Source organism: Impatiens glandulifera, chromosome 3 (assembly GCF_907164915.1).
Source record: "Impatiens glandulifera chromosome 3, dImpGla2.1, whole genome shotgun sequence".
NCBI classification, from domain to species: domain Eukaryota; kingdom Viridiplantae; phylum Streptophyta; class Magnoliopsida; order Ericales; family Balsaminaceae; genus Impatiens; species Impatiens glandulifera.
In genome coordinates this window covers 16,096,724-16,112,085 of record NC_061864.1, presented here as the reverse complement: position 1 = coordinate 16,112,085, position 15,362 = coordinate 16,096,724, and the positions used below count along the sequence as shown (strand labels likewise).

Below are 15,362 nucleotides of genomic sequence, written 5' to 3'. Positions count from 1 at the left end.
AAAAAGATGTAGTTTAGTGGAGTGATCTTTGTAAATTGACTTCGGTTACTTCAAGTATTGTTATCCCGTTACTTACACTTGAAAAAGCAAGCTTTTTATTTTTTTCGTGAGAAGAAGAGAGCGAAAAATAGTTTGTATTATTCATAATAACATTATGACAACATTATCTGAGATTCGTTCCGAAAAGTCTATAAAGTCGATTGGGAAGTTCATCGCCCTTCTTAAAGACTTTCGTAAACATTAATATTTTTTTTTCTTTAGCCTACAATATTTATTTTTCTCTTTTATTGATACCAAAATCCGAGATATCGTAACAAATTGTTACAAAATGTAATTTGAAATACATCAACCAAGTAGAAGCTAAGTGTTCTAATTGATAAACTCTCTAAAGATCAATAGCTAAAAAATGTAAAAACTAGATAAATTCCTCCTTATAAAAGACTAAAAAAGAGGTCCCAAGAATGACAAATAGAATACCAAAAAAGGTCTTCTTCTCCGGCGGCGAGCCACGGGCAATCATGACCGGAAACCGGCAAGCATTAACAGAAGGATCATGCTCCGTCACCGTAGCCAACCCAGAAAAATCACAGTCCCAATCATTCTGATCTTTCATCTGATAATACATATTAAAAGCATACGAAGCATTCCCTCTCAAAGATAGATGATTACAAGAAGATCCATATCCTAAAGCTGTACAATCAGACATACTACAAGCATAATCAACGCTTTCCAACAACTGATTCAAATGATGAACACCCGGATTAAGAACACACCATCTTCTATCCATATAATCAACATCTTCAACAGAAACAAACCCTTTACCCATTTCATATTTAGGTTTTCCATCGAATTCAAACAATCCCCAATGTCTTTCAAAGCAACCCGGAGCAATACTCTTAGCATTCTCATCTATAAGACTAAATAGGTAAAAATCAATCACCCCTTTTCTCGCCGGAGTACCGTTTCCGGTAAGAGCGTGATGGAGAAACCCTTGGTTAAACCTTTTAGCATTCTCAATATTTGCATTTTCATCTCCATCTGTAGGCCATCCAACTTCTCCAACAATGATTTTCATATCGGGATACCCTGCTTTCGTTAATGACCAAACTAAGGTATCGAAATTTGCATCGAATACGTTTGTGTAGATCTTGTCGCCGTCTTTAACTGGTTTGTTTGAGCCGTCGAAGAATGCGTAATCGAAAGGGAAGTATGAATTTCCGTATAAACTGAGAAATGGGTATATGTTTACTGTGAATGGGGCTTTGTTTGAATATAGGTATTGTATGATTTCTATAGTGATGTCTTTTATCTCCGGCCGGAAATCGCCGGCTGATGGTACTTGGTTGGATTCCGGCGAGAAATAGATGTCGGCGTTGAATGGGACGGTTGCCTTAACTTTTGAAGATAACCCAGCTTGGTTTAGAGCTTCCTGAATGTTCCTTAGTGCTGGAAGCGTTAGATGTTGGTAGGTTCCATTGTAGGTTTTCAGAAATGGTTCGTTTCCTACAGCAACATGCCTGTAAAAATGGGTAAAAATCAGAATCTGGATCAGAAAAACAAGAAGAAGAAGAAAAGCAGAACTGACTTGATATTGACGCCGCCGGAATAGCAATAAGTGGTGACATTGGCTTCAACCCAAGCGGCGGCGAATTGAGGATCAGAGCTGACTTTGTGAAGCATGTAATTGGGAATGGCGACCATTACTTCAATATCTGTACCAGTTAATGCCTCCAAAATGGTTTCGTCGGCTTCAAACAGTTTCACTTTCTTAAACCCATTGTTCTTCAACAGCTTTGCTAGTTTTTTTGGAGGCAGGGGACGGGTCGCCATTGTTCCCCAGTTTACTCCCATTCCTTCACCTCCATTCATGAACATTGTAATCAAGAAGAACAAAATCAAGGACTGTACTGTCAAGAAATGGTTACAGTTACGGTGTTCTGCAAATTCTGGCATTTTCTTGTCTTTGATTGATGATCTCTAGAGACTTTCTCAGTCAAGAAAGTTGAAGAAGACGAAGAAGAAAGAAGGGTTTTTGATCTGATATGGGTTTTATAGTCACGATTTTGTTATGAGTAGCTTTTGTTTAAGCGATGGGGGGAAGAAGATTCTTTATTGAGACAGTTCAATTTTGTTGATCTGAAATTATTCTCCACTTTTCCACAATTTTTAGCAAATTAATCAAGACGAGACTTTTATATCACATAATAAGAGATTTGATAAAAATTAAAATAAATCTAATCAGTAATTTTTTTTATTTTTTTTTTAACTTTTAAACTAGGCTCTACCTTTTGAATCAAAATCTTAAATACATTTAATTTTTGGAACGTTAATATACTTTTTCTTTTTTTTATATGGCTAAATCATGAGTATCCAATATAATTTTGATCTCTTAAATATATATTTTTTTTAAATAACTTGTGTCATTTTATTAAGTTTGAGAGTTATGATCAAATCTAGACAAATTCTATCTTTGAGAAACAAACAAGCAACAAACCAAAATTACAAACAACAAAGACAACAAAGAGAATTACAACAAACAAATATGGTCTAAACCGTTTTAAATCTGATTTTGCTAGTGACTATTTCATAGGAGATATTTCATCATTGGCTTAAGCTCCTGTTTTCTTCATTATTTTTAATTTCTCTCCAAATATAATTAGTACATTGTCGTTTGCAACTACATCTTTCCGGAATTTTTATGTTTATCTGCGCATTGTATTATAAATTTTTGCATTTATTTCCCTCCATACATTGTAGACCAGTGCTCCATAGAAGAATTTCAACAAATTAGCGTAGAAGTTGTCTCTCTTCCCTTTCATTATTATCATTTCTTTGATTTCATTTCATGCTCTTGAGAAGTTAGAGATGTTCACATTTCTTGCAAAATATCATACCAAAATATAGATACGAATGAGTATTTCCCAAATAAATGGTTTATGCTTTCCTTGTTCCCTTCATAGACTAGACAATTAGCATCAGGTATATTCATGTATTTCCGAATCTATCTCGCGTTGTCAGTCTCTTCTTGTAAATCAGTCAAATGATGATTTGGTGTCAATGGATTATCTTTGTAACCATAACACTTTATGTCAGTTGATAACTTGTTCTTTTGTTCTAATGCTTTCTCATGCAAACCAACAACAAACTTTCCATTTCTTTCGATTTCTTAGGATAAATTGTTACTTTTTTCATTGAAGTGAAAATTATTAATCAAATTCAAAATTTTGTCTCCTTCTGAAATTTGTCTCGGAATTGATTTACATTTTCCTTCATAAGCTTCTCTAACTAAGAATCTTAGACAATTTTTTTTATTCTGCATTCTTGAAATTAATCTTTGAATATTATAGAATTACGACTTTCTAACCAAGGATCATGCCCAATAATTCCATTCCATTTTTTATTGTGTACTTCATCATTTGTAAGCATCCTTTCTTAATCTTATAATTTTCTTCAATGACTATGTAATTTGTACCTTAATTGCACATTTTCAGATTATATAGAAATATTCAAATAATTTTAAATACCATCAACTATGTCACAAAGCTATTTTATTCACCATTTAAAGTACATACAACATATCTTAATTATTTCCATTAAAAAGGGTAAAAACAACAATTTGTATAAATGAAAGATGATTAATTAAATCCATAAGTTATTCACTAGTAAAGTAAAAACTAACTCCAGATCAGGAATTGGAGGTAGATCATCATCATCATCGCCTACTACACAATAATGAGATGAAATTGGTAGCAAACGATCCACCAAATCCAATGTCTATGAAGTATGAACTACCCATGATAAATCTGGTGGTCGTGGAGAGAACAAAAACATCAAAACAATAAACAGTCCGACGGTAGAGAAAGCTGGATGATCAGACAATTGACATTTTGGGAATTATGAAATCGAAATAGAATAGTCAATCGGAAAGGATATTGTGAAAATGCCAGCACATGAGCATGGATAAACATCGGATGATGATATATATGATTGCCATCTTCTGTCTAATGCAATTCCAGCATCTCTTCAAAACTCTACATTTCCGCCGCCTGTAATTAGATCTCGATGATGATCCCATTGCAACTTTTGACTGGATTTTCCGGTGGCGGCGGCGTCTCTGTGTGTTTGTGTGTGTGAGAGAGAGAGAGTTAACAAAGTGAGTCGGTCGGTCGGGCGGGCGGTAGTTTGTTTTAAATAAGGACACGGGCACACGGCGGCATGGCGGTTAAGAAACTGACGCGGCTAAGAAAGTGACGCGTTTATCAAAGGGATCGACTCCTTCCAACCACATTATTTATAAATATTTCTTTTTATTACTCTAAATTATTATAATTTTATTTCACTAGCTAGTACTCTAGTCATCTTTAATTCCATCAACCAATTTTTGTTCCAAATAACATATAATAATCAAACTTGCCCCACAAGTATTTTTAGTCAATTTGTTAAATAATATAATTTATACTTTGTCAATTTTAAGAATGAGTTTTATTATTATTATTATTAATATTATTATTATTATTTAAAAAAAAATTATATCAGACGACTACGATCATTGAAAGTTCGACAATTTCTCTCCAATCAGATAGTCCACCAAAAAATAATTGGGAAGGTAACTCAAATATCTAGGTCTGTCATATCAATCGCATCGATTCAAACTTTTCAGTAACTATCCAAAGATCCGGGCACCACCTAATAAATCTTAGTAATACTCCACAAAAAACATTTTGATACTAGTCACTCTTTGATAATACAAAAGTAAGTGAGTTGTCGATTCAACCTCTTCGTAACACATACGACTATCCATAATACAACATTTTTTCATGCAAATATCATTCGTCATAAATTAGAATTCCACCATCAATAACGCTTCATCCAAAGAAAAATATTTTTGATGAAATATTTGACTCTCAAAGTGTTTCCAAAAAAATATATATATGGAATCATCTTAACGAATAACTTGAAGCAATGCCCCCACATTGAAACTATCAATATATTGTCAACGCATAACGTTTTGTTCAGACGGTGACACTTACTTGCATCCTACCAAAAGTAAAATTCTATTATGGGACAAAGTCTCCATAATATTTCATCTCCTTCTATATTTAATTTGGCTAGCGAAACCACTAGACCGATGATAAAAAATGTTCTTAACTGTGACATCATATAACAATGGAAGCAAGCTCATAATACGTCGTAGCTAAACTTTTGACACTACACCAAATATCGTCCTAAAATTTAGTCGAAGAACCATTTCCACAATGAATCTAGACTGCTCAAAAATTTTCTTCAATATTACAGAATAAATTCATCTCCAAATGATACACACCGCTAGATAATTAACATTTTGGTGAACTAGTCAGACTAATTATTACCATACTTATATCTGATTATTGAACTTCAAAAATTATTTGGTTCATTGCAAATTTACTTCACCATTTTGACAAACATAACATTTTTATTTGGTGACATTTGATTTTTAAAAATCATTCATGTCATTCGAACTGTCTTGATAAATTAATTATCAAGTTGTTATAAAATAAAAATAAGAGATTTAGTCAAATTTGTTAAATATTTCATAAATGTGGGGAAAACAAATATAATTTAAGTGTTTTAAGAAAGTTATATACCGAAATAAATTAAACACATATTGTAATACTTAAAAAAATCTTTAAATTTCAAAAGTCAACCCATATTAATTAATGAGTCGAACTTAAATTTAAAGAGTTCATAAAGTAATATGTTAATAAAATCATGTGTAAAATAAAATTATTAAATACTAAGCATGTATATGTCACGATCGACTTACAAATAATAATAGTATATTACTTCAATTCTCACACATCTCTTGAATTTTGGGATGTAATTAACCAAATTCAATTATATATATATATATATATATATATATATATATATATATATATATATATATTATATATATATATTATATATATATATATATATATATATATATATATATATATATAATATATATATATATATATATATATATATATATATATATATATATATATATAATATATATATATATATATAATATATATATATATATATAATATATATATATATATATAATATATATATATATATATATATATCATCCAATATTTCCGGTTGTTAAAATGATACAAATTTGAGTTAGCACAAATTTATCCAATTGTTATTATTATTATTTTGGTAGGAAATTCAAAAATTCATTTTTCATAAATGACAAAGAGAGACGAATTTATGCTAAAGTTAAGGCGAGGTAAAACACATTCTTCAAAAAAAAAATTAATAATGTGACATAACCCTCATTTTCTTTTCTTTTTTCAATTTAATTCACTATTTACCATTCTAAAAAAAATGTAAAATTCATGTTCATCTGTTTGTTTAATCCATAATTACTCATTTATATTTTCAAGTTTATCTCAAAGTTTTTGGGAACTTCATTCTTGGATTCGCTCTTATATATATAATAAAGCTTGAATCTATAAGAGAATGAGCACAAGAATTTGAATAATATATAGAGATAGAGAATTTAAAACACACTTAACCTTGTGTCATACAATTATTTTAATTACAATTTAAAAGTATATAATTAAGTTCCTTATTATTTTTCTCTAAGGAAGGAAATAAAAAGTAAAAAAGAAAAGGTAAAACAATAATTTAGATAATGTTGACCATCTCGGGCCATCAATGGAAAGGGGATATGATGTGGCTAAACAGGGGCAGCTGATCACACCAAACAAATTACAAAAAATAGTTGAAACGAAGAACATGCACTTGAATGACAGTTGACATAGAATAGAAGCCATTGGGCATTAATTAATTAGTCATTTTGAGAATTTAGATAATCCAATTATATATATACAAATTAACAACATTCATTGGATATTACAACATATACAAATCCAAAGTGAAAGATCTAACAGCAGCCTTGTTTGTTGTTTTTGGTGGTAAGGAAATGATATGAATCAATCAATCAATCGGATATAATATCTTGAATATGCCACCAAATGAGCATTGAAAAGCATCGGATGATGATGTATATAATGGCCATCCTCTGTCTAATGAAATACCAGCATCTCTTTCCAATTCCACCTCTCCCCCGCCGCCTCGATCTTCCCATCCCTGTGTTTCTCATCATTTGCGGCGGCGATGACGGCGGCGGTGGTGGCGGCGGCGAGATGTCTGTGTGTGTGAGAGAGAGAAGAGTTTGTAAAAGTATTATAAAGGAAAGGAAAGGAAAGGAGGAAACTTGTTGAATACAAGAAGGGGTGGCCAGCGGTTATTATTTACAAGAAGGAAGAAGACACGCGTTTAAGAAAGAGACGCCTTTCCTTCCTTTTTCCTAATTTTATTTTATTTTATTACTCTTTCCAAAAATTAATACTTTATACTTTCTCAATCTCTAACTGTCAACTTCTTACGGAAAAAATAAATATATTATTGGGCCCAAGAAGTTTGAGCGGTTCAGTCTGAAAAAGGTTTTATTTGTTTGATAAAATACAATATTAAATAATACAAGTATTTTATCTCAAATTTATTTTTATATAAATAGTAATAAGAATAATACAAAAATTACATATAATTATTTGATGAAGCACAATATTTTTCATTCTTATTAAAATGTATATTTTACTATTATTATTATTTTTTTGATAAATGATTGAAAAGAGAAATTTGAAGGATAAAATTATAGTGGGGAAGAATGCTAATTTTATTTATAAAGTTGGAGCGAGGTGTTAAATTTATTTATAAAGTTGTAAAATTTTATTTTTGTATATGAAGTTGTCAAAAAGTGTCAAAAATATTTAAGATAACGGAAATCATCTAACGGGGTTAAATTTGTATCCACTTGACATCCACGTATAATCCACCTATTATTTATATATTTTTTAAACTATTTTTTTTTTTCATTTCAAACAATCCTTTTGTTTTTTGTACAGACCTGACCTCCTCCTCAGTTCACAAGCAATCGCCGGTCCCCTCTCCGCCCAATACTGCAAACACATTCCATTTCACTTGGAAAAATATCCAGATGATGCAATCGTTAGCAGCAATACTGAATCCAATACGCAAATCCAAACAACTTATCGTTCTAATCATCTTCAATCTAATCATCATCTCTCTTACTCATCATACGTTTCGTCCATCCCCAAAAATTACAGTTCATCATTCAAGACGCCAATGTCTTCACCTTCAACCTCTTGTCTACGGGAATGACTCCATGAACGAGGATCCCTATCAATATAGAAAAAAATATCCTTTTTTCTCACTCAATGGATCTATCTAGTGTCGTCGCCGCCCCGTTCAATCTTCTATCCTCCACTCAATAAATCACCATCGCCTCCAAAATTCCAAACGAGTATTCGGGTATCTATACGTAATACGAGGATCTGAGTATCTACGCAGAATACACACTTCTACGCAGAATACACACTTCCTAGAGGTGTATATCAGGGCCCTAAGGAGACTAATGTTTGGTATTTGTTTATTAACGGAGCAATTTACCTTTATTAATCTTACAATTAAGCTTGACGGTCATCTCTATTGGAAGATCGGGGCGTTAAATTCCCGTAAGTACCATATTCATATACTCTGTTCTGCTACGACCGCGGCTGCTGGTGAAGAAGGAGAAGAGGGCGGGACGCCGACCGCGACTGCGACTGCTGGTGAAGAGGGTGGTTGCTGGTGAAGAGGTGGGTCACGGCGGCTGCTGGTGGAGGGATGTTATGTTACTCTGTAAAAAAGACAAAGGGTTTGTTTGAAATAGAAAAAGAATAATAATTAAAAATATATATATAAAATATGTGCATAATTACGTGGATGCCATGTAGATAAAAATTAACACTGTTAGATGATTTCCGTTATCTTATATGTTTTTGACACTTTTCGACAACTTCATATACAACAATAGAATTTTACAACTTTATAAATAAATTTGACACCATGTTTCAACTTTATAAATAAAATTGACATTCTTCCCAATTATAGTGGCAGTTCTCGTCTCTCTTTACCCTTTATACATTTTCCAGTTCACACTTCATTCTCTCTTCTCACTTCCAAATTAACTCTCTTTATCGCTTCTTTTTATATATTTTTTTTAATAATTAATTTTTGTATGGAATCATCTAACCTTTAGATTTTTATCATTTCAACTATTTTAATATTTTAAAATTTAATTATTATAAATAATAATCTATTTAATAAAGTAATAAAAAATTCTTAAATTTTATATATATATATATATATATTATTAAAATGAGCCAAACTTTAATGCATATTTATAAATAATATGAATTATTTTAAAATCAATGATTAGTAATGATATTAAAAAAATAAAGAAAGTTTTGATAAAAGTATTTAAAGGATATTAATATATAATATTAAAATAAAAAATAATAATTTAAAATAAAAAGTATTTTAATATTTTATTTAATAAATTAAATAATATTTAATTAAGTTGAATTATTTAAATAACATCAATCAACTAGACATCTCTTCTATTTTTTATTTATTTATAATTTCTTTGGTTAGTTATTGGAATATTAGATATGAAGGTTTTCTATAAAATAATATTGTAAATATGATTATCCACACAACACAAATGCCAAACACACAGAAATCCTGATCATCTCCGGTAAGATAAATGGTTTTGTATTTTTTTATTATATACATATATCATAATGTCAATATTTAATTAGTTTACCTATATGGAAAGTTATATAGAATTAGAATCGTTTATTTATTCAATAGTATTTTAAATGTGGCGTCTAAGAAACTAGAAAGAAATACATAAAGTAATGTGACTTTTTCAATATGACAATCCACAAAAACACAAAGATATTTCTTTCGACACACATAAAGCTAATATCAATATCTTTAAAATTGACAATTCTACCCACAAAATACTATAAGACCATTTGAAAATATTTATTTAATTTTAATCTACACAATAAATATATAGATGGTCAAGAAACCAATATAATTTTGTAGGAAACAATCTTTTATCAATTAAATATTTTTAAAAAACATGTCATTTTTTCGTTGATTCACATGTGAAAATAACTATACTATAAGTTAAAATTATAACAAGATTTATTATAAGTTTATAGATTACATCTTAAAATAATATTAAAAAATAACCTAATATGTATATCACGAATTACAATAAACTATAAATGAAAATAATAAAATCAGCCCTCAACACAAGTTTCAAGGAAAGTTTAAATTACATTTCAAAATATAAATTAGTCGTTAAATTTATTAAAGTTTTTAAATTTATCCTGGCAATCCATATTTAGAAAGTGATTCCAACTGAATCACCTCTCTTTAGTAAGTTAAAATTTGATTAGTTAGCTTTTCCTTGAATCTTGGAATTGTAAATATTTTAAGTCAAATTTTAAATAATTTCAAATGCATACAATTGAGTTCCCTTAACAAATAATGAGTTAAAAACAGAGATGATTCACAATTACAAGGGTGTGTTTCATAATTTGGAATTGAAATTGGAATTTAAATTAGAATAGAAATTGGAATTGAAATCTTATGTTTGTTAGACACTTTAATATTAAGAATTAAAATTGGAATTAGAATTAGAATTCCAATGAAATTCAATAGAGTGTAATTTGATAGTTCTCAATTCTAATCTTTTTAGGTCGGAATTGTAATTCCAAATTAACACGTTTTTGACATTTTTAACACGTTTTTCACACATTAAACACGTTTATCACGTTTATGTCACGTAACATATTTTTAACATTTTTTTGACACGTTTTCACATTTTGGCACATTTTGCACGTTTTGACACATTTAACAAGTTTTTCACATATTTGACACGTTTTTGACACGTTTAACAAGTTTCACGTTTTTGACATACTTAATACATTAAACACGTTTATCATATTTTTGGCACGTTTAACACGTTTTTGACACATTTAACACGTTTTTTTTTACATTTTTGATACGTTTACCACATTTTTGACACGTTTAACACGTTTCGGCACGTTTAACAAGTTTTTCACATATTTGACACGTTTAACATGTTTTTGACACGTTTTCATATTTTAACACGTTTAAAACGTTTTTAACACATTAAACACGTTTATCATGTTTTTGGCACGTTTAACACGTTGTTGACACATTTCACATGTTTTTTTACGTTTTTGACACGTTTAACACATTTTTAACACATTTAACACGTTTTTCACACGATGAATATGTTTTTCACGTTTTGACACGTTTAACAAGTTTTTCACTTATTTGGCACGTTTAACACGTTTTTGACACATTTAACACGTTTTTTTTTACATTTTTGATACGTTTACCACATTTTTGACACGTTTAACACGTTTCGGCACGTTTAACAAGTTTTTCACATATTTGACACGTTTAACATGTTTTTGACACGTTTTCATATTTTAACACGTTTAAAACGTTTTTAACACATTAAACACGTTTATCATGTTTTTGGCACGTTTAACACGTTGTTGACACATTTCACATGTTTTTTTACGTTTTTGACACGTTTAACACATTTTTAACACATTTAACACGTTTTTCACACGATGAATATGTTTTTCACGTTTTGACACGTTTAACAAGTTTTTCACTTATTTGGCACGTTTAACACGTTTTTGACACATTTAACACGTTTTTTACATTTTTGATACGTTTATCACATTTTTGACACGTTTAACACGTTTTGGCACGTTTAACAAGTTTTCACATATTTGACACGTTTAACACGTTTTTGACACGTTTTCATATTTTAACACGTTTAAAACGTTTTTAACACATTAAACATATTTATCATGTTTTTGGCACGTTTAACACGTTGACACATTTCACATATTTTTTTACGTTTTTGACACGTTTAACACATTTTTAACACATTTAACACGTTTTTCACACGTTTAATATGTTTTTCACGTTTTGACACATTTAACAAGTTTTTCACTAATTTGGCACGTTTAACACGTTTTTGACACATTTAACACGTTTTTTACATTTTTGATACGTTTATCACATTTTTGACACGTTTAACACGTTTTGGCACGTTTAACAAGTTTTCACATATTTGACACGTTTAACACGTTTTTGACACGTTTTCATATTTTAACACGTTTAAAACGTTTTTAACACATTAAACATTTTTATCATTTTTTTGGCACGTTTAACACGTTATTGACACATTTCAAATGTTTTTTTACGTTTTTGACACGTTTAACACATTTTTAACACATTTAACACGTTTTTCACACGTTTAATATGTTTTTCACGTTTTGACACGTTTAACAAGTTTTTCACTAATTTGGCACGTTTAACACGTTTTTGACACATTTAACACGTTTTTTACATTTTTGATACGTTTATCACATTTTTGACACGTTTAACACGTTTTGGCACGTTTAACAAGTTTTCACATATTTGACACGTTTAACACGTTTTTGACACGTTTTCATATTTTAACACGTTTGAAACGTTTTTAACACATTAAACATATTTATCATGTTTTTGGCACGTTTAACACGTTGTTGACACATTTCACATGTTTTTTTACGTTTTTGATACGTTTAACACATTTTTAACACATTTAACACGTTTTTCACACGTTTCATACGTTTTTCACGTTTTGGCACATTTAACAAGTTTTTCACTTATTTGGCACGTTTAACACATTTTGATACGTTTAACACGCTTTCACATTTTTGACACGTTTAACACGTTTTTAACACATTAAACATGTTTATCATGTTTTTGGCATGTTAAACACGTTTATCATGTTTTTGGCACGTTAAACACGTTTAACACGTTTTCACGTTTTTGGCACGTTTAACACGTTTTGGTATGTTTAACACATTTTTGGCACGTTTAACACATTTAAATTTTTTTGACACATTTACCACATTTTGACATGTTTAATATGTTTTGGCCTGTTTAACACACTTGTGACATGTTTAAAACATGTTAAATATGTCAAAAATGTGTTAAACATGCCAAAAACGTGAAAAATATGTTTAACGTGTAAAAAATGTGTTAAACTTGTCAAAATATGTTAAATGTACATAAAACGTGTTAAACATGTTAAAAACATGTTAAAAACGTGTTAAACGTGCCCAAAATGTGTAAAACGTGTAAAAAAAATGTGTTAAACGTGTCAAACGTGTGAAAAACATGTTAAACGTGTTAAACATGTTAAAATGTCAAAAATATGTTAAACGTGTCAAAAACGTGAAAAACATGTTAAACTTATCAAGACATGTGAAAAACATCTTCAACGTATTAAAAATGTCAAAAATGTGTTAAAAACGTGTGAAAAACGTGTGAAAAACGTGTTAAACACATGTTAAACATGCCAAAACGTGAAAATGTGTTAAATGTTCTAAAAACGTGAAAAACGTGTTAAACGTGTGAAAAATGTATGAAAATGTGAAAAACGTGTTGAACGTGAAAAATGTGAAAAACGTGTTAAACATGCCAAAACGTGAAAAACGTGTTAAACATGTGAAAAACATGTTAAATATGAAAAACGTGTTAAACATGGCAAAACGTGAGAAAAACGTGTCAAATGTGTAAAACGTGTGAAAAACGTGTTAAACATGCCAATAACGTATTTAATATGCCAAAAATGTGAAAAAATGTTAAACGTGTGAAAAACATGTTAAACATGTAAAAAAACGTGTTAAACTTATCAAAATATGTGAAAAACATGTTAAACGTATTAAAAATGTCAAAAACGTGTTAAACATACCAAAAATGTGAAAAATATGTTAAATGTGTGAAAATGTGTTTTATGTGTGAAAACGTGTTAAACATGTCAAAAATGTGTTTAAACGTGCAAATAACGTGTTAAACGTGTTAAATATGTCAAAAACGTGTTAAATGTGTTAAACATGTTAAAAACGTGAAAACATATTTAAGAAGTTAACATTTTGAACCGATATTTTATTTTACAAACTTAAAAATTGGAATTGAATTACAATTCTATCATTTTTCGAAACATAGGAATTGAAATTGAATTACAATTCCATAATTTTCCCAAATATAGGAATTGAATTATAATTCAATGTCAATTCTCATGGAATTGAAATTAGAATTCCAATTCCTCCTCGTCAAACATACCCTAATAGTAAAATAAAATGACTAACATTCTAAAAACTCAATAATAATAATAATAATAACTATTTCACCAACTTAGGAAATACACTTCATCTAGAGGTCCTAGACAAATTAAATGACCTAGATTACTTTGCTTTTAGTTCTTCACTTTCTCAAGTAGATGTTGAGTATAGTTAACATGGTGGCACAAAAGTATGAAGTAGTCTAGTATGAATCCAAACTTAATTATGTTTGGAAATATTTATTGTTCAAGTCAAACTAAGGATGTTGAGTCCATTCAAGATATAAATATATATATTTTTAACTTTTTAACTAATTTTTAATATATATATATATATATATTTATTAAAAAAGTTATTTTTATATATTTTAAAATTATTTTTTATATTTTAAAATTTTTGTTTAACTCTTTAAGCAAACAAATGGTAAAATTAGTTCATAAGAAATCAAATATTATTCGGTTCTTAATAGATGTTTCACCAGCTTCACATTACTTTATTTCTTAAAAGAGTAATGATATGTACAGCACCTTCGCATAGTACATACCTCATTTGAAAAAAAAATATATATCTTTAAAAAATACAAGAGAGAGAAAAATAATTTTTTTTTCTTTCCAAATGAGGTATGTGTTATTCGAAAGTGCTGTATAAGAGTGTTGTATATATCATTATTTTTCTTAAAATATGTAACATACATCTTTGTAGTCAAATTTCTTATTAGTGACCACCACGACATTCCCTCAAATGCTGTAAAAGGAGTCATCTTATCTTGAACAAATTACCTAAAAAGTGACTAAGTGTAGTATAATATTATTGTCTTGAACCCAAATAGTGTGATCATGTCATATGTGCCATCTTCGAGATACTGTATCAAGGCAAAATGTCTCGTACAGGGATGTCGTTTTCGGTTGTGGACGCTGACTTATCTTCATTATGTACTGTGTGGTGGCTTTAACTTTTGAAATCGCATGACACTCTGACTCTTCTTGAGCATATCAAACAACTATACATATACATTCGGGTGCACCCTCCTAGTCATGACATTGAGCTTATTTGACTTGTTCAAACTCAAAAGAGTCGGTTCACTTTTTATTTAAAACGTTTTAAGTTAAATAAATATTAAGTTATTCAAATATTAAAATAAAATAATAATAAAAATAACCATAGTTACTTTTAATTAATTTAATTAATAAATTAGTAACTTTTTCTTTTTTAACTTATCATTTTTTAATATATACAATT

The 15,362-nt window shown here is 29.3% G+C and overlaps 1 protein-coding gene across 1 annotated transcript; it reads right to left on the bottom strand.

Moving 5' to 3' along the window:
• Positions 1-415: 415 nt before the first annotated feature.
• Positions 416-1,977, bottom strand: LOC124929841 (glucan endo-1,3-beta-glucosidase 5). The gene is made up of 2 exons (XM_047470228.1): positions 1,586-1,977; positions 416-1,517 (listed from the first exon to the last, which is right to left on the bottom strand). Exons 1-2 carry the CDS (start codon positions 1,951-1,953, stop codon positions 416-418), a joined length of 1,470 nt encoding a protein of 489 aa, XP_047326184.1. The 5' UTR covers positions 1,954-1,977.
• Between the last annotated feature and the right edge of the window lie 13,385 nt (positions 1,978-15,362).